The following is an 18,769-nucleotide window of genomic DNA, read 5'->3' as shown; positions in this document are numbered from 1 at the left end:
TTGCCTCAAGAAAATTGTGTATAAGTAATGTTTGCCAAGCTGACTGCGTCTGATTTATAGATGTATTGTACAAGGCTTTCTTGCCTGATGCACACAAAGCCCACTTGAAAAATGAGGAATGGGTAATTTCCATGTGTGTGACACTTGATTCCTGGATTCTATTAATTCTGATACAGTATTAGAAAGTTGAATTCGATGATTTCATAAGCATCCTTTGACCTTGACTTTGGTGATTTTTTTTTCAATATAGAGTTGTTTAGGATTGGATGAAAAGTGAATTAAACTTATGGGGCAGCTATTTACCCACATGAAAACATACAGGGATTTTCTAATTGGCCCACATGCTGTAGCCAATGAACCCAGTGGAAGAACTATAATAGAATGACACTTTTTCTTAATAGTTTTCTTATTTAGAGTTAATCATTCAGTATTCCTGTAGCTTCCTGAAGGTTTTACATTCTTGTTTTAGTCCTGCAACTAGTTATATCTGTATTATATAATGAGCTACATTGACTTTCCTGAGATATATGTGTGTGTGTGTGTGTGTGTGTGTGTGTGTGTGTGTGTGTGTGTGTTAACACAGGCAGAGGTAGAGAGTACTGGGGATTGAACCTGAGGCACTTTACCACTGAGGCATATCCCAGCACTTTTTATTTTTTATTTTGAGACAGGGTCTCACTAAGTTGCCAGTACTGACCTTGAACTTGCAATCTTCCTACTGCAGCCTCCTGAGTCACTGGGATTACAGGTGTGAGTCACCATGCCAAGCAACTTTCCTAAGAATCTGACTTTTCAGAGAAGTTTCCTATTCAGAACCACCTTATACAGCTATAACTTAAGAATCCTTATTGATCATCTTATTCATCTTATAGATGTAGAAATCAAGACCTAGCAAAATGAAATGGTTGGGCCAGTCTCTGGGACATGTAGGTGTTTCTTGATGGATATTTTTGGGGGTTTTTGTTTTGTTTTGTTTGGTTTGGTTTGGTACTAGGGATTGAACTCGGGGGCACTCGACTACTGAGCCACATCCCCAGCCCTATTTTGTATTTTATTTAGAGACAGGGTCTCACTGAGTTGCTTAGCACCTCACCATTGCTGAGGCTGGCTTTGAACTTGTGTTGCTCCTGCCTCAGCCTCCTGAGCCACTGGGATTACAGGCGTGCACCACCACACCCAGCTTCTTGGTGGATTTTTACCAACTTTCCTCTCCAGAAAAGAGCCTAAAATGTCATATAACATTGTTGTCTTTTTCCAGCACCTAGTTCTCTTTATTTTTTCTATATTTTTAATGGTGCATTATAGTTGTACATAATGATGGGATTTGTTGTTACATATTTGTATGGGTACACAATATAACAATATAATTAGGACAGATCATTCCCCAGTATTTCCCTTTCCCTCTTTCCTCCCTCCCCCTAGTCCCTTTCCTTTTTTCTTTTGATCTCCCTTTGATTTTCATGAGACCCAGTCCTCTTTAAATGGGCCTGCTTCTTAACCTAATTTTTTTTTTATTGATTGTTCCAAACATTACAGAGCTCTTGATAAATCATCTTTCATACATTTGACTCTATTGGGTTTTGAACTCCCATTTCTACCCCAAATACAGATAGCAGAATCACATCTGTTACATACTCACATTTTTACATAATGGCATATTAGTGACTGTCTTAATCTGCTACCTTTCCTAACCCCTACTGTCCCCCCTCCCTTAACCTAATTTTTAATCTGAAAAAGGAAATGAGATAAGAAACCCACTTTTCCTTTCACTTGGTCAGACAACCAGAAGCAACAGAGTTCATTAAACAACATACCTATTCCTGAGAACCTTCCTCCATCCCCATGTCTGTGGTGTGATGCTGTGGGCCACCTGCTCCCCACACACCTGCCCTACCAGTATCCTCACAACCTCCCAGAGGAAGGAGTTTCAGGCTATGAGGTCGGCCTGTTTATTTTATAAGGAAACAGGCACAGAAAAATTGATTTACGCAGCCTTGGAGTGGGAGACGGAGGCAGAGGGGAAGCATGGAGCCCATTCCCTGATACATCTGGTCCTTGTTTTTGTCTAAAATTAAGTCTGGCAGGGGCTAACCCCCTCTCGGGCCAGGTACAGTGAAATAGCGGGGGCTAGTAAGTGCAGGGGTTTTGTTTTCTGTTTTTTATAGCTGGTTGTGTTCTCTAAGAGCTAGCCATTACCCACTGAGAATTTCTAGGTGAACTCACGCTGAGTACCCCCCAAAGGCGAGGAACTCAGGGGACCTTCTGTGGATGCCTTTCTCTCCTCCCTGGGCAGGTTCACAGTCTCACTGGGTCTCTCAGGCAGACAGGGTTGAGTGTCAGCCTGTCCCCACACCCAGGGGGAGTCTGGACACCCCTCTCTCCCACAACTGTGCTGGGTCCAGTGGGGAAGAGGCACAGGCTGGAGAAAAGAGGGAGGTAGAGCAAAACCACTCATTTATTCTGTCCTCAGTGGTACCACGAGCTTGTCCCACTGCTCTGAAAAGTACAGCAGATTGGGGCTGCCTCTTCCCTGGGGCTGGTGGTGGAAGGGGGGGCTGCATAGTTGCAAAGATACCTCTTCACTATCAGGATGGCGACAGGCACACCAAGCACAGCTTCTGTCTGGAAAGTGCTGGAAATCCAGACACCCCTCCCACCCCCATCCCTGAAAACACAGTATAAAAGAAAAGGAGCAACCTCAGTCATGTTGACCCAGTAGCATATTGCAAGCGTATTGCAAAATATGTTTTTTTTCTTTTTACAAAAATAACATATTCATCATAGAATACTTAGAAAGCCACACATCAAAAAGAAGAAAATAAAAACCAATTCCACCATCCCAGTTTTTTCATGGCACCATGCAATGAATGAAAACACAGGCTCTCAGATGAGAGTCCCTGGGTTTGAATATTGGCTACCCTGAAAAAGGGCTGTGTACCCTGAGGAAGTTACTTAGCCTCTCTGGTCTGTTTCCACCTCGGTAAACCGGGGATCATTCCAGCAAGGACCTCATGACAGGTGGTATGAAGAAGCTCTGGGGCAGTGCAGGAATGGAAAAAGAGCTCAGGAATAATTGCTGCGGTTATTTATTTTTGGCCATCATATTTCTCTCGACCATGATAAAATGTTCAGAGATAGTTTTTTCCAGTTGCAGGGAAAACTCAACCTGGAAAGAATGGAACTCCCCACATGGTTCAACTGAAGCAGCCACTGGAGTTAGCTGAAGGGGCTGTTTTTGAAAATATAAAACACTTGAGTGATCCCAGATATTTTATATTTAAGATAGTTTACACGTTTTATAGTTTTCTAGAACTATTTAAGCAACTGCATCCTAATTAGCTTGCTAAAAATCAGTTATATTTCTTGTGTAAGTCAAGTCTCTTGATTAAACCAAATTTATTTGATTTGATTTGATTTTGGTAAGAGCATTTAACTTGAAATCTACCCTCTTAACAATTTATTTCTGCTCTCCGCCCCCACCCCCACCCCCCCAAAAAAATAACAGTTTTTAAGTCCAATATGGCATTGCTAACTGTGGACACAATGTTCAGCAGATCTCCAGGACTCATTCATCTTACAGAGTTGAAACTTTAAGCTCATTGGTTAGCAACCCCCACTTCCCCCTCTCTCAGACCTTAGCAAGCACCATTTCACTGTGATTCTATGAGTTCTCTCAAGTTTCATCTATATTGTTGCATATTTCAGAATTTCCTTCTTTTTCAGGTTCAATAATATTCCATAGTATGAACACATCACATTTTCTTTATCCATTCATCCATTTATGGACGCTTGTATTGTTTCTGTATCTTGGCTTGTAGTGAACACAGGAGAGCAGATAGCTCTTTGAGATCCTTATTTCAGTTCTTTGCAATAAATGCCCAGAAATGAGATTGCCATATGATATGACAGTTCCATTTTTAATTTTTGGAGGAATAAACCCAACTTTTCTTTAACACCTACCATGTTCAATGGTACATCCTGGGTATATAGTCATGAACAGAATAAAGGTTAGAGTCTCTACTGGAATTTGTGTCTTCTAATCACTAAACAAATATACCCTTAATTGTACATATGATATGAAAAGAAAATCATTTTTTGCTATATGAATATATCAGAGGGAACCTGATTTAGATGATACAAATCATCTACAACCAGCCTTGGGGTTGCAGATATGGTTAAGACCTGACCTCTTACTACCTGTGGTCCAGTCCAGTGGTGGGCTATGCCAGGCAGGAACACAAGGGCTACAACAGAAATCAGACCCCAGCTATCAGAAGGAAACAGGGGGGGGTCCTGTCCTGCTGGATGGAAGGAGGCGCCCCAGAACAATGACAGTCATCAGTGGAGAAGAACGAAGGACAATCCGGGTAGAAGAAAAAGTCTAGGCAGAGGTGTAGAGACCCCAACATGCAGCATGCTTCTGGGGCACAGCAGAGCTCAGTGTGGTTTATGGGGTTCTATAAGAGGCTTTAAGAAAAGGCCAGGCAGTGAGGCAGAGGACAGTCATGGAGAATTTGTTCTATGAACATTTATTCTCAAAGTAGTCAAGGCAGGGCTAGGATTATGGCTCAGCAGAAGAGTGCTTGCCTAGCACGTTCAAGGCCCTGGGTTCAATCCTCAGCACCACATAAAAATAAATAAATTAAGGTATTTGTGTCCAACTACAACTAAAAAATATATATTTTTAAAAAGCAGTTATAGAGTTGGAGATTAGCTCTGAGTTCTAAGAAGGGGTGGGGACCATTTGAGTGCTGGATTGAAGAGGAAGGAGCCTAGGGACAGGAAGGGCAGCCTGACTCATGTGGACACTCACTGGACTAGGTGCTAGAGGGACACAGGGTGTACTGCAGGGTCATACAAACAAATCAACAGAGTGCTGGGGTACAGGCACAGGTGCCTGGCATGGAACTGGAGCTGCTAACTCTGGGGAAATAGGACCAGGTGTCATGAATAGGAAAGGTTGGGGCAAGGACTAAGGCAGTGTCCTAACAGTGGCCCTGCTTACCTCAAGGGCACAGGAACAATCCATGTGGGGAGATCCGGCTGTCCTCCATTGTCTTACATCCTTTTATTGACACACATCTCATTTAAATTCATGTAATTAGAAACTTGGCTCTGGGGAGAAATATAGGCATTCTTTTATTTGTTCTATTAAAAATATAAACTGCCAAATTTACTTCCTCAGAGACCCTTGCCCTATGCCTGAGCCAGTAAGTAACTATTCTAACCCCAGATGCCATTTCCTGGTGGGTCTTTCTTTGGCCAGGATGGGGACCTGGGTCTCCACAGGCACTGTGACGGGAAGCCCCTAATTGGGTGGACAGGGCCCCTTCCTTCCTGCCCCTCCCTTTGTTCCTGGAACGTGAAGCCAGGAATGCCAAGCTGGGACCTTCCGCTGGGCAACTTCTCTTTCCCAGCTCCCAAAGCTGCACAGCATTTGAGTCTCTGCAAAGATAGAAACTGTGATTTTAAACAATCAGATTATATCCCTTTTTTTTGTTCCAGATTAATCAAAGTTCCACTGGGAGGTCTGAAAGAGTTGAAATTTCTATAATTAAATGAATAAATGTTAAAAATCTGTCAAGCTGGGCTGGGGTTGCGGCTCAGTGGTAGAGCACTCACCTACCACTTGTGAAACCCTGGGTTCAATCCTCAGCACCACATATAAGTAAATAAAATAAAGGTATTGTGTTCACTTACAACTAAAAAAAATATATTTTTTAAAAAATATGTCAGGGCTGGGGTTGTAGCTCAGCGGTAAAGCACTCACCTAGCACATGTGAGACTCTGGGTTCGATCCTCAGCCCCACATAAAAATAAATAAAATAAAGGTATTGTGTCCAACTACAACTAAAAAAAAATTTTTTTTTAATCTGTCAAGCTCTGAAGGGATGGTTCCTGCATCCTCCACACATTTTCATGTACACACATGTTCAGGCCTCTGTGTGCCCAGCCATCTTGCACTCTGCCTAACTGGAACTGAATCTCTACACTCAGAGCATCCTTACTCCTATTTTGTCACCATGAGAGGCACTGTCCTCACCTAAGCCAGAGGACAGAATGCTTGTGAAGTGATGTTCCTTCAGAGTTCCAGTGGACAACTCAAGTTACTTCTTAGAATGGTCCTTAAACACTGATTTTGAACAATACACCAGGCTCTTGCTCCGTCCTCATTCATCTCCAGCCACACCAATTAGTTCCATAGTCTCCTAGACCAGTACATTTCAACTTCCTCGTCCATCTGAAGTTTGCAGAATCATTAGGTTTTAAACAAGTGTATCAGCCTTGGGTCCTTTTCTTTCTTCTTGCTTATTTGCTTTACTTTTTAAGTCAATTTTATCGACATCTAACATATAATAAAATGCACTGATTTTAATTGTGCAATTTGGTGAGTTTTGACAAATTGTAAACTCCTTTACCCCAAGAAGGTCTCTCCTATTAAAGCCACTTAGCAGCCAGCCCAGCCCCTTCCCAACCTCAAGCAATGCTGAACCTGCTTTCTGTCACCTTGTTTAGCTCTAGAATTTAATGGAAATGGAATCATTTGGTATGCACTCTTTGGTGACTGGCCTCACATTGCACATTCCTGATTCTGAGATTCATCCATGTTGTCCCATGTCCCTATCTCATCCCTCTTTACTGCTGAGTGTTTTCCAATAAAGATGTGCAAAGCATCTCCACTCATCCCTAGGTGGAAGCCTATATAGATAAAGCTAGCAGCCTTACTTTTATAAATGTCCCTCAGTGACAATTCCAAGTACATTCTGTGCATTCAATTATTATTAATTAACCTTTTTTTAACTTTTGTTTTTGAAGTGTCTTGTTAAATTCCAAAAAGATGTTTACTATACTTCTAATTTCCAGAGACACATGTTCCAAAGCTGTTTAAAGCTGGTTCCGGGACTTTTGAGCACATTTTTCCACAGAAAACATTCAGTCCTTCAGGAAGCTATTCCTGGTGGCATTATTCCAGTGCTATACCCAGCAGAGAAAGGAGGCCCCGCCCTCCATGAGGTCACAGCCAACAGGGGAGACACACGTGAACTAACATGGCACAGTTGCCATAAGGCCTCTGTGGGAGCAGGTTGGCTTCTCAGAGGACAGAGCTTGGCTGAGTCAGGCTGTCAGCAATCGGTACCAACTGGGTACGACTGTGGACTGAGTTGTCTGTAAGAACTGAGCAGTGTGTGTCTGGACACAAAGTGACCAACTCAACATTTTACATACACTGTGTCAGGCTGGGGATGTAGCTCAGTGGTAGAGCACTTGCCTAGCATGCAGAATGCCCTAATTTTGATCCTCAGCATCCCCAAAAACAAATAGACCAAGCAAAATAGCAGCTGAACTGCACATTCAATCTGAGGGCCACTGGCTTTCAACCTTAACTCAAGGTCAGCTTTTCATAGGCTACCTTAGCACAGTGTGGCTACCCTTTAGGATTCTTAGGAACCTGCCTTCCCTCTATAACAGAACCTTGGGGAAGATCCATTATTCTCATCCTCTTGGGTACAGATGTGTGCCCCAAGTTACCGCGGCCAGCATGGTATGCACTGTACTTCCCTAAGCCAGATGACATCTGGAATTAGAATCATAGATTAATTTTAGGAACAACCCAGGATCTTTAAGACCAACTGACACAGAACTCCATCCATCTCACAAGCAAAAAAGGAAAGGTCACCAGGCCTTTGAGGAGTGCACTACTATAATTTTAAAATATGAGTGGATTTTTGATCAGTTGATAAATTTCTATTATCTGCTTTCTGGGCAGATTCTCTCTCTTATCTTAAGCGTCATTGCATGGATGCTTTTACACCCCCCCCCACCACCCCGTTCATTGTCTTTCCCAGGCTGTAGAGGATATTTCTCCCCAGCCATGAGTCCTTCAACAGACATTTGCCACACCCACACTCTGCCTCAGAAACTGGATATAAAGATTTTTTTTAATGACCAGTAGATAACACTTCAGATAGATTTCTAGGTGCCCAGACAGTTCTAAATGCCTCACAGTTATTAAATTATTAACACTGTAGCCCCATGAGGTACATGAATACTGTTATTAACACCTTTTCACCGATGAGTAAATAAGGCACAGAAAACTTAGGAGATTGCCCTAGGTCACAGAAGGAGTTAATAACGGAGCCCAGGTGTATTAGATCCAAAACCAACACTGCCACTGTGCACCACTATGTTGTGTGACCATGAGGAAGACAGTCCCTATGGCTGAAGAATTTATGATCTAATGAGAGAGATCAGGAAGTCCATCTGATTTTAATACACTGTGAAGTGATGCAATAGAAGCACAGCAAAGGGGTCTGGGAGCTCAGAAGAGGGAGGGAACCATTGGGTCCTCTGAGGTGTGGGTGGGGAATGTAAGGAAGGTGGAAAAGCTCCGTAAACTCAACAAGCCAAAACAACCGTTTACCTGTCCGAGATTTTACTAGCAGGACCGTAGCTGTCAGTCGCAGAAGAGAAGGGGGTCGAGAGAGAGGGAGGGGGGAAAAGAGAAAGGGAAGAGAGAGAGAAAAGAGAGGGGGAGAGTAAGAGAGAGAGTAAGAGGGATAGAGTAAGAGAGCAAGAACAGGGTGTTGATATTTATGGGCTTAACACAGAATGAGGAGGAGCAAGGCGAGTGGGCTGTTACTTCTTCATTGGCTGAGAGTTCACTCCACTTCAGGGATTGGAGGTGCACCATTCAAAGTTCAAGCCATTCACAAGGATTGGAGGTGACAGTTCTGGCGCCATTCAGTGAGTCATGGACCTGAGCTCCCGGAAGAGAAGCACTCCGGGTGCCATCTTTACCGATAGGGAGTAATAGCAATAACTTACATTACTGAAAGTTTATAAGTCAACACTGTATTGAGCCAGTTGAAAGCATAGTCTCATGTAGTCTCTCAACAGTCTGATTCTACAGACAAGAAAATGCAGCTTAAAGTCAAGTAGCATGTAATTTGAGATTAACTCAAGTGATTTGAAGCATGGATAAGATCAGGACTGGATTTCTATGCTCTGAACTCTAGGAGAAGTTTTGCCAGGTCAAGACCCAGCACCAACAAAGGTAGAGGAGCTTTGGTGAATTTTAAAATCCATCTTCAAATAAGCATTTTTAAATTGGTTCCTCCATTCAGAGACGCACCCATCTAACTATCTACTGGTAACTTTTTCGAATAAAAGAAAACTACTTTAAGCATGTTTGTTTTGCTAGCTAACAAGAATGTCAGCATCTCTGTGCATCCCAAGCCTTTGTTCAGTCTAGGCAGTGGTCCTCTGTCTTTACCACACATCACCATCTTGGGGAGTTGAAACCTGCAGATTACCAAGCCCAGTCCTAGGGATTCTGGTTCTCTGGTTCTGGGGAGGGGCCTGGGAGACTAAATGTTATCGAGCCCCTTATTTGATCTAATGCAAGACCAAACTTAGAGAATCAACATCTTAGAGCCCTCTGAACCTCTATTTTCCTTTAGCAGTCAGACTAACATATAATTGAAGTTAAGTCAGGATTGTTTTTGTAGATAAGCATTTGGTGTGCTTCACAATTACTTTTTTACTTTGCCATTTTAGTTACTTTTGAGCACCTAGTTCAGTGGCATCACAGGCATGCACACTGCTGTGTGATGTTCACCAACATTCGCACAGCACCCCTTCATCCCCTCCACTGGAACTCTCAAGCTGTTCAACAATAGCAATAACAATAACACCCCATTCCCTTCTGCCCAGAAAGCAGATAATAGAAGTGCTTCATGCTATAAGAATTAAGCAAGCAAACCTGGAGAATGATAGTGGCCAAATAATATGGTTACAGTGTGTGTTTGTACGAATATGTAATCACCAATGCCACCATTATGCACAACTAATAATGCATCAATTTATAATATGAAAAAAAAATCAGACCTATTGAGCAGACCTAATTTCAGCCTTCAAAGGGAAGGAAATTCTGACACATGCCACAACATGAATGACCCTTAAGGATATCATGCTGAGTGAAATCAGCCCATCACAAAAGGACAAATGCTGTATGATCCCACTTCTGTGAGGTTCCCAGAGTAGTCAGATTCCTAGGTACGGAAAGGAGAATGGTGTCACCCCAGCTGGGGAGAGAAGGGAATGGGGTGTTATTGTTATTGTTATTGTTGAACAGCTTGAGAGTTCCAGTGGAGGGGATGAAGGGGTGCCACGTGAATGTTGGTGAACATCACACAGCAGTGTGCGTGCCTGTGATGCCACTGAACTAGGTGCTCAAAAGTTCCTAAAATGGCAAAGTAACAAAAGTAATTGTGATTTTTGTATGTCTGGGGGGAAATGAGCAGACCAACCCCTCCTGGCTTTGAGAATCCTCTGCTCTTTTGAGACATCTGGTGACCTCTCCTTTGATTGTGTTTCCTGATGTGTGACAAGCAGTCCTTTTATGCCTGCTCAATAGCAAAACAAAGCCCAGGTCTGCCTAACTGTACTTCTTAGTCCTCATTGTTGCTTTAAAAGAAGAAAATTGAGACATGTGGCCATTGCTCCTGAAACAAGTAATGATTTCACTTAACCATGTACCTAGCAGCTCTCCTCGCAATAACTTCTGATTTTACTGTGGCACCGGAAAGGAATTTTTTCCTTGTGGTACTGGGTTCAAACCCAGAGCTTCAGAAATGCTAGACAAGTGTTCTACCAGTGAGCTACACCCTCAACCTGGAATCCTTTTTAAAAGACATTTAAATTAACTATTCAAATTTAAGTTAAAGTTTAACATGAGTCATATCACAGCCAAGTATTCAACCAAGGCAGCCTGGGAGGATGCAGTACTGGGTTGCACGGCTGCATGGCCCAGCACTGGAGGTGACAGCTGCAATTTGGCTTCTCTGCCTGGGGTGGCAAGTTTTTTTGGCACTGAAATAAGAGACATTTTCAGAAATATTAATGTGGGAGAAATGGCTTACCAATTGTGGTTCTTGTTAGCAAATCAAAGAAGCTGATTCTGTCTAATTTAACCAGAAAAGGAACCTTTGGAAGATCAGGTCATTCACAGAATTCATGGGGTGGCTGGAGAACTAGCCTCAGAAAAAGCTTAGGAAACCACTACCTTTGGACCCTCCGTTCAGCCACGCCCACCCCTGCCCCCACCGTTGGTAAATTCTGATTTTTCCTGTGTCTCTGCATCATTCCCTCAAACCCTCATTCTTGGGGGGAAAGAGATGAATGTTTAGTTCTGGGTCACTTGTCCATGCCAAGGAATGGGGCAAAGGACTGTCTTCCACACCATCAGCTTCTATGGCCCAGGAAGAATACCTCCCCCAAACAGAAATGTGTTCTGCAAAAAACAACTCACATCCATTCAGTGTACAACCTAATCACAACAATTTCTTAAATCTGTTTCTGAGCCTTCAGATATATGATTCTTTTTTTAAATATTTATTTATTTTTTTAGTTATCAGCAGACACAACATCTTTGTTTGTATGTGGTGCTGAGGATCGAACCCCGGCCGCATGCATGCCAGACGAGCGCGCTACTGCTTGGGTCACATCCCCAGCCCAAATTTGTTACTGGACATCTTTTTTCCTTTTTTTTTTTTTTTTTTGGTGGTACTGGGGATTGAACGTAGGGCCTTGTGCATGTGAGGCAAGCACTCTACCAACTGAGCTATATCCCCAGCCCCAGATATATGATTCTGATCACAGAGATCAAGTGAAAGAATGGTCTGATCAGACAGATATGTCAACCATCTTTATTGGAAAAGCAAGCCTCCATGCAGGTCCTGAAGAATGCACAAGTCCCAGGCATCTTCCTGGTACCCAGGAAACAGTAGTGTTCCTCTGCTGAGGATCTGCCACTGTGATCTGGGGCTGTCTAGTGCACAAGTCAGTCTCACGCAATGGCAGCACTTACTATTACCTTGGGAAGCAGTTTGATCTTGCAGGGACAGAACTGAGTGATGTCTCCATTCCCAATCTTTACATACCATTGGGTGACCTGTTCAGTAAGTCTTTGTCTTCTTATCTAAACTGGTGGCTGAAGGAGATAGAATAAACTCTGGCCCATATTCTGAGTACTACCTTTGTCTTTCTTCTCCCTAAGGCGTCAGAGCATAGTACACAGGAAGACAGAATAGAGAAGTGAAAAGTGAGAACTGGAAGTCTCGAATGTGCTGGCAGCTTAAGCACCATGCCAGGGCAGTGGGTTCCTCTAGGAGGAAGGTCACAGGAGTCTTCAGCATTTCCGAATTTTTGTTATTATTAAAAATGTATCTGGGGGCTGGGGATGTGGCTCAAGCGGTGGCGTGCTCGCCTGGCACGCGTGATGCCCAGTTCGATCCTCAGCACCACATACAAACAAAGATGTTGTGTCCGCAGAAAACGAAAAAATAAATATTAAGATTCTCTCTCTCTCTCTTGAGAGAGAGAGAGAGAGAGAGAGAGAGAGAGAGAGAATCCTTCCAATATTTATTTATTTTTTTTAGAGAGAGAATTTTAATATTTATTTTTTAGTTTTCGGCGGACACAACATCTTTGTTGTGGTGCTGAGGATCGAACCCGGGCCGCACGCATGCCAGGCGAGCACCCCTCCCTCCCTCCCTCCCAAAAAATATAAAAAAAAAATGTATCTGGGGTTGGGGCTGAGGCTCAGCAGCAGAGTGCTTGCCTAGCATGCTTAAGGCACTGGGTTCAATCCTCAGCACCACATAAAAATAAACAAATAAAATAAAGATATTTTGTCCATCTACAACTACAAAAAAATTTTTTTTAAATCTTAAAAAGTATTTGACTCTAGTTTGTGTGTATAATTCCTCCTCTTGCACCTGTTCTTCAAATGCATGGAAACTTGAGTTCATGGACCCGTTTATTTTCCCTAATTAGACCATTCTCCTTTAAATACTTCTTCATCTGCCTTAGAGCCCATATTCCCTCCCTTCCCAGTGTCATCCAGTATTCTAAATTCATATTCAGTGTTTTGGGATTTGTGCCATGATACATACTCATTGGTAGCTGAGTGTGGCTTTGTATTTCAACATTTTACATGAATGTTATCATGCTGTATTCATCCCTTTGAAAGTGATTTTTTTTTAATATTTTTTTAGTTGTCAATGAACCTTTTATTTTTTGCTTGTGGTGCTGAGGATCAAACCCAGGGCCTCACACAGGCCAGTCAAGCACTCTACCCTGAGCCACTACTCCAGCCCTGAAAGTCATTTTTTTTTTTGACTCAACGCTGCTTTGTTTGTTTTAGGTGGGTTTGGTTTTGTTGTTGTTTCGGACATTTACCTGTATGGACAAGGAAAGATCCAGTTCATTCTTGCCATTTATGATATTTTTTTATCTGAATAAACTGGATTGAAAGTATCTAAAGTAAACAGGGCAGAATGTCAAAATTCATGAAAATTGCATGGTAGGTCCACCAGCTTTAATTATATTATTATTAAGACTTTGATATATGTTTGAAAGTTTTCAAAATGGAAAGGAAAGAGGAGGGACCTGTGAAGAGGAATCAGGAAAGGTGACCTGTCAGCCTGAGCTGGGCTAAATTGAGATGCTGGTTCTGCAGCTAATCAGCCTAAGATTAAAATAAACCCTGGGGGACTGGCCTTCTCTTGTTTGCTCCTTGTGGGAACCTGCCTCCCTGGGGAAGTGCCTGAAAGTCTTGACCTAAGGCTGCTGAAAAGTGTTTATTTAGCTGCTTAATTTGGAGCATATTGGTAGGTGGCCAAAGCAGGCTCAGTGGAATTTGTTGTGGGTCTGGCCACTTTTAGAAAGAAATTGGCAAGGGACCATTTCACAGGATGGCTATGAGCCATAAGTTTTTAAAATATTTATAACACACTTAAACTATAAATAATCCACATGATAAATATGTCACAACTTTGCCCAGGCCAACCTTTGACTCCTTGACACTGTACAAACTTGGGTTAAGAGAAGGTGATTCCTCCTCTTACATGCTTGCTGGATGCCCCCGTGGGATTCCAGGTGGCCTCCAGGGTCTCTTCCTTCTCTGTCTCTGGTGCTTTCAGAAAAGTGAAATATGCAAAATTCAGAGCTTTTGATCTATGGCCTGTGGTTTACCGGCCTGTTGGTCAGTTTTGTTGTTGATCAAAAGGAGTGTCTTAGGTGAAATCAGAGAATCAGGAGAACCAAATGAAATTATTGGCACGTAATGCTTGATTAAAGTGTCCAAGAGCCCAGGAAAGGATCCCCAGATCCCCAGCCTGAACCAGATGCATCTAGCCCAGAGGGGTCCCATTCAAAATGACTTTCAAGCCTCTGCTGCTTCCAACTTAAAGATGGGGCTTTCTCCCTGGCAGCTACTGGAGACCAAGGGGATTCCTTAACTGCACTATAACCATGTCCCCCAGAGCTGCCAGGAGTACTGACTTGTCCTCTCTCCATCCAGGGTATGACTTCTGCCAAGTCCTGCAATGGTTTGCTGAGCGGGTCGATAGGATCATCCTCCTCTTTGACGCTCACAAACTGGACATCTCAGATGAGTTCTCAGAGGCCATCAAGGCCTTCCGGGGCCAGGATGACAAGATCCGTGTGGTCCTTAACAAGGCTGACCAAGTGGACACACAGCAGCTCATGCGGGTCTATGGGGCCCTTATGTGGTCCCTGGGCAAGGTCATCAACACGCCCGAGGTTCTGCGCGTCTACATTGGCTCCTTCTGGGCACAGCCCCTGCAGAACACAGACAACCGTCGGCTCTTTGAGGCTGAGGCACAGGACCTCTTCAGAGACATCCAGAGCCTTCCCCAGAAGGCAGCAGTGCGCAAACTCAATGACCTCATCAAGCGAGCAAGGCTGGCTAAGGTAAGCCAGGAAGTAGATGCCCAGGTCTGTATCTTGGTCTGGGAATACACTGCTCTCACTTCTACAAGGGGAAAGGGAGGGAGAGGGAAGGCTGTATTCCAGAAGCCATAAAGGATGGACTGAGGGCAAGCTAAGAAAATAGTCTCAAAGTCAAGGAGCCCTGCTTAGATTCCAGCTCCTAACTCTGATCTTTTGCAAATGACTTAGCCTTTCTGAATGTGTTTTCTAAGATGCAAACTGGAGCCAAGAGTACATCACAGGGTGCTAAGGAGGATTCAGTGTGACAGTTCATTGGTGTGACAAAGCAGTGAGCATAGCTATTGGCACACAGGTAGACCACTACGTGGAAGCCATTATGTTGTTAGGACAATGGGAACATAACCAGCTGAACCTAAGGAAGGTGGCATTGATAGAAACAGTAGAGTGCTTAGAGGCCACCACTAGTTGCCAGACTCCTAAGGCTGGAACTCAGTGTCACTGCCTGGATCCAGAGGAGCCTAGGAGGAAGTTGGCCCTGAGAAAGTCTCCTAACCTGGAGAGTGTTGCTGGTTTGGGATCACACCTGTCCCCATTCTGGAGTGTGTGTCCAATGGGATGAGGGCAAAGTGCTGACCCCTCTCAAGCAACAGAGGCAATTCTGTCCTGTCTCTGAAGTGAGAAAACATCATTCCTCCAGGAGAAAGTATAGGAAAAAAATTATTCTTTAGAAAATATTTGTATATTTCATGAAATAATTACCTTTAATACCAGAAGAACATCTAGGGACTATTCCCAGCAGAGGGGAAACCTGACCAATCCTCAGAAGCACCCAGGATCTTTAACCAAGGGAATAGTTTTACCCCAGAACTTCTGACACAAGGGTTATATGTGCACTACCTGTGTGAACATATGTATACAAATGTGTGTGTGTGTGTGTGTGTGTGTGTGTGTGTGTGAGAGAGAGAGAAAGAGAGAGAGGGAGGGAGGGAGAGAGAGAGAGAGAGAGAACTTCCCAAGGGATTCTGATGATCAGAAAAGTTTGTGATCCAGAAATTCATGCTAACTCCCTAATTTTACAAGGACAAGGTAGGATTAGTTATTTGTCCAAGATCATTTAATCCATCAGTGACAAAGCCAGGATTGAAAATCAGCCTCCTGGCTGTCAGTCCAGCCTCTGCTTTGGGCCCCATCACTCCAGCTCATAGCAGTCCACAGGCTCTTCAGGAGGTGAGGTCAGCTTCCCTCTCTCAATCTTTTGGCAGCAAAACAGCCATGTCCCCTCCCACATTCCTCCTGCTTCAGGGTCTGGTCTGGCCTGGCCTCAGGTGCAGCAGGTCAGCCTTCTGGAGTCTGCTACCACTTTGCCTCATTCAGTCAACACTGACTCAGCCCCCCAGGCCAGGGCGAAGAACCTGTCTGGCAGAGGGGGGGAGGCTCAGAACCCCCTTGTTACAGAATAGAGAGCTGTGTGCTGATGGAAGCATGGACACTTACCATGGGTGCTCTGAGCAGTGCAACTAAGCACCCATCCAGGAGGGGAAGGGAAGATAACATTGAGGGGCCCCAATCCTTCTGATTCTCATTGCTCCACAGCAGATATCTTTGTGTCAGTGTGCAGACACAGTAGCATCTATTCTGTCAAAAGAGATATGTCCCCAGCTGCCACTGCCCCATACACAGAACCTCGATCTCCTGCATTTCTCTCCACTCGGCTCATATCCAGTGTGTGTGCATACATTCCTTCTGTGTTGCTCAGCTACCTTGAGGGTACATGGTGTTTCTATGAGTCACCGATCTTTTTTTTATTTTTTTCAAAATAAATTTTATTGCAGCCAAAACAGTGGAATTAATTGTACATAATAAACTATCATATGTATAAATATGTATAAATTTATTTTGGCAGATAGTGTTAAAAACATTAAAGTTACATACATTAGTAAAATAACTCAACATCCTTAATTTGGTATAAGTGTGACACATTTTCTTACTTTCCTGTATTCTTCTATATCACCATACCTCAACTGTTTTATAAAACTGATCTAAAATTTAACTTTACTGTTTTCGCTTACACTCTGATTCCAAATAAAAGTTTTCATAAGCTTCTTTTTTTTTTAAATATTTGCAGTTGTAAATATTACATTTCCCATTTTATTTTTTCATATTTTTATTGGTGCATTATAATTACACATAATGGTGGGATTAGTTGTTACATATTTGTACAGAAACTCCTCTGAATCTTTTTTTTTTTTAAAGAGTGAGAAAGGAGGGAGGGAGAGAGAGAGAGAGAGAGAATTTTTAATATTTATTTTTTAGTTCTCGGCGGACACAACATCTTTGTTGGTATGTGGTGCTGAGGATCGAACCCGGGCCGCACGCATGCCAGGCGAGCGCGCTACCGCTTGAGCCACATCCCCAGCCCCTTCATAAGCTTCTTCAATCTCGTCATCAATATCATCCAACTATGGATCACCACCCCCTGATAAATCTGTTTAATTTTCTTCATAATCTGGAAACAGGTCCTCTCTTTCAAGTAATTCTTGACATTTCTCTTGATCATCTGGGTCAGCTGCAGTGAAAGGAACACCGTCAGATGTATAAAATGTTGGTTCATTCATAAAGCAGTTAGGATCATTTTCATGTTCTGCTTCTCTGTATATTAAAATTGTATGAACTCTACCCCCAGTTACTTGACCAGAGTCCTGCAAACTTCAAGAGCATCTGTTTTACATCTCTGCTGCAGTTTGCATCTAGGACAACATTTTCAATTCTCTGAATAATTTATTCCATATCAGTCTTTTCCTTTTTCCTTCCAGGCATCTTCCAAAACTGACCCTGTCAACTTCAGTAATTTTACTGCACAAATTAAGTTGTCACTCATAGGATTAGAGAAGAGGGCAACCTGAAGGACATCTGTTCTTGTAACCTGTCCATTTGTTCCCTTGATCTCCAAGCTAAGATAAGATTGTCCCAGAACGAGTACAAATACATGAAATCATTATTAAGACATTTCATCTCCTTTTGCAGCTTAATCTTTAGCTTCATATTCTGTGCGACATCTTTGAAGTAGCAGTTGGCGGAAGTTGCCACTGTGTGGGCTTATTGTCAGATGATGAGACAGGTGAGCTCCCATATAAGAGAAATTTGGGATAGATGTAGCCTGTAGGTAGATGAGTTCCACAAGTTCTTGCAAAGCATCATCATCTGTTGTAACTCAGCCATTCAGGGTCTCCGCAAACTGTTCAATTTCAGTTTCAAAATTGTCAGGCCGCTCTATAAGATGATTCAAAAAATCCTGAGCATATTCCGATAGAATAGGATAATACTCATAACCACCCTCATAGGATTCTGTATAATTAGAAGAATAACCTGATGGGTAAAATTCAGGGGCATTTGCAGACCATTAAGCATTAACACAGGAGCCAACAACCATCTAGGGTTTAGCCATTGCTGACTCCGAATTCTGCTATGAGATTTTATCCTGTGAACTAGGTGGAGCTCTCTGGAGCCTCCTTTGTTCCAGGCAGGCTGGCGACTTGATGGTTCTCAGAAGAGAAGTGCCTGAGTCACCGTTCTTTACCTTTCTTCTGGTACAAGCTACTTCCTCTCCAGAACTACAAGACACTTTGTTCCAGTCCTGCAATGCAGTTGTGCTAACTCGTTTGTAAATCTACTTATCTGCAGCTCTCCTGTAACAATTTCACCCTTGCCCTTGTTCTGGGCCTATAGCTTGGTGGCAGGAAGTCTGGTTTTGCCCATTTCAATGATCCCTTGGCATATGGTATTTCTCTTCCCCAGCTGGTGCAGCAAAATTAACCTTCAGGGTATATAAGAGCACACATTATTTTATAATTAAAGCTGGTAACTCTTATCATAGCTTTTGCAAATTTCAAGATTTTTTGAAAGTATTTTTAAATGTCCATAGACATTTTAAATTTGCCAGTCATTGCTGAAGGTCCAGTGACTCAAGATGCAGCTGTATTCAGCCATATAAATAACTCAGGAGCAAAGAACT

At 43.0% G+C, this 18,769-nt stretch overlaps 1 protein-coding gene and 1 pseudogene across 1 annotated transcript in view; one reads left to right on the top strand and one right to left on the bottom strand.

Moving 5' to 3' along the window:
• The window catches only part of Ehd4 (EH domain containing 4), an 89,989-nt gene that overhangs the window by 51,907 nt on the left and 19,313 nt on the right, over positions 1-18,769 (top strand). The window contains exon 4 of the mRNA XM_026392017.2: positions 14,366-14,778. Within this exon, the coding sequence (XP_026247802.1) occupies positions 14,366-14,778 (413 nt within the window). The remainder of the gene's footprint in view (positions 1-14,365; positions 14,779-18,769) is intronic.
• On the bottom strand, positions 16,810-18,268 carry LOC113185068 (polyadenylate-binding protein-interacting protein 1-like; annotated as a pseudogene).

The sequence above is a fragment of the Urocitellus parryii genome, chromosome 6, assembly GCF_045843805.1.
Source record: "Urocitellus parryii isolate mUroPar1 chromosome 6, mUroPar1.hap1, whole genome shotgun sequence".
In the NCBI taxonomy this organism is placed as follows: domain Eukaryota; kingdom Metazoa; phylum Chordata; class Mammalia; order Rodentia; family Sciuridae; genus Urocitellus; species Urocitellus parryii.
The sequence above is the reverse complement of the archived record's forward strand: the minus strand, read 5'-3'. Positions and strand labels throughout refer to the sequence as shown.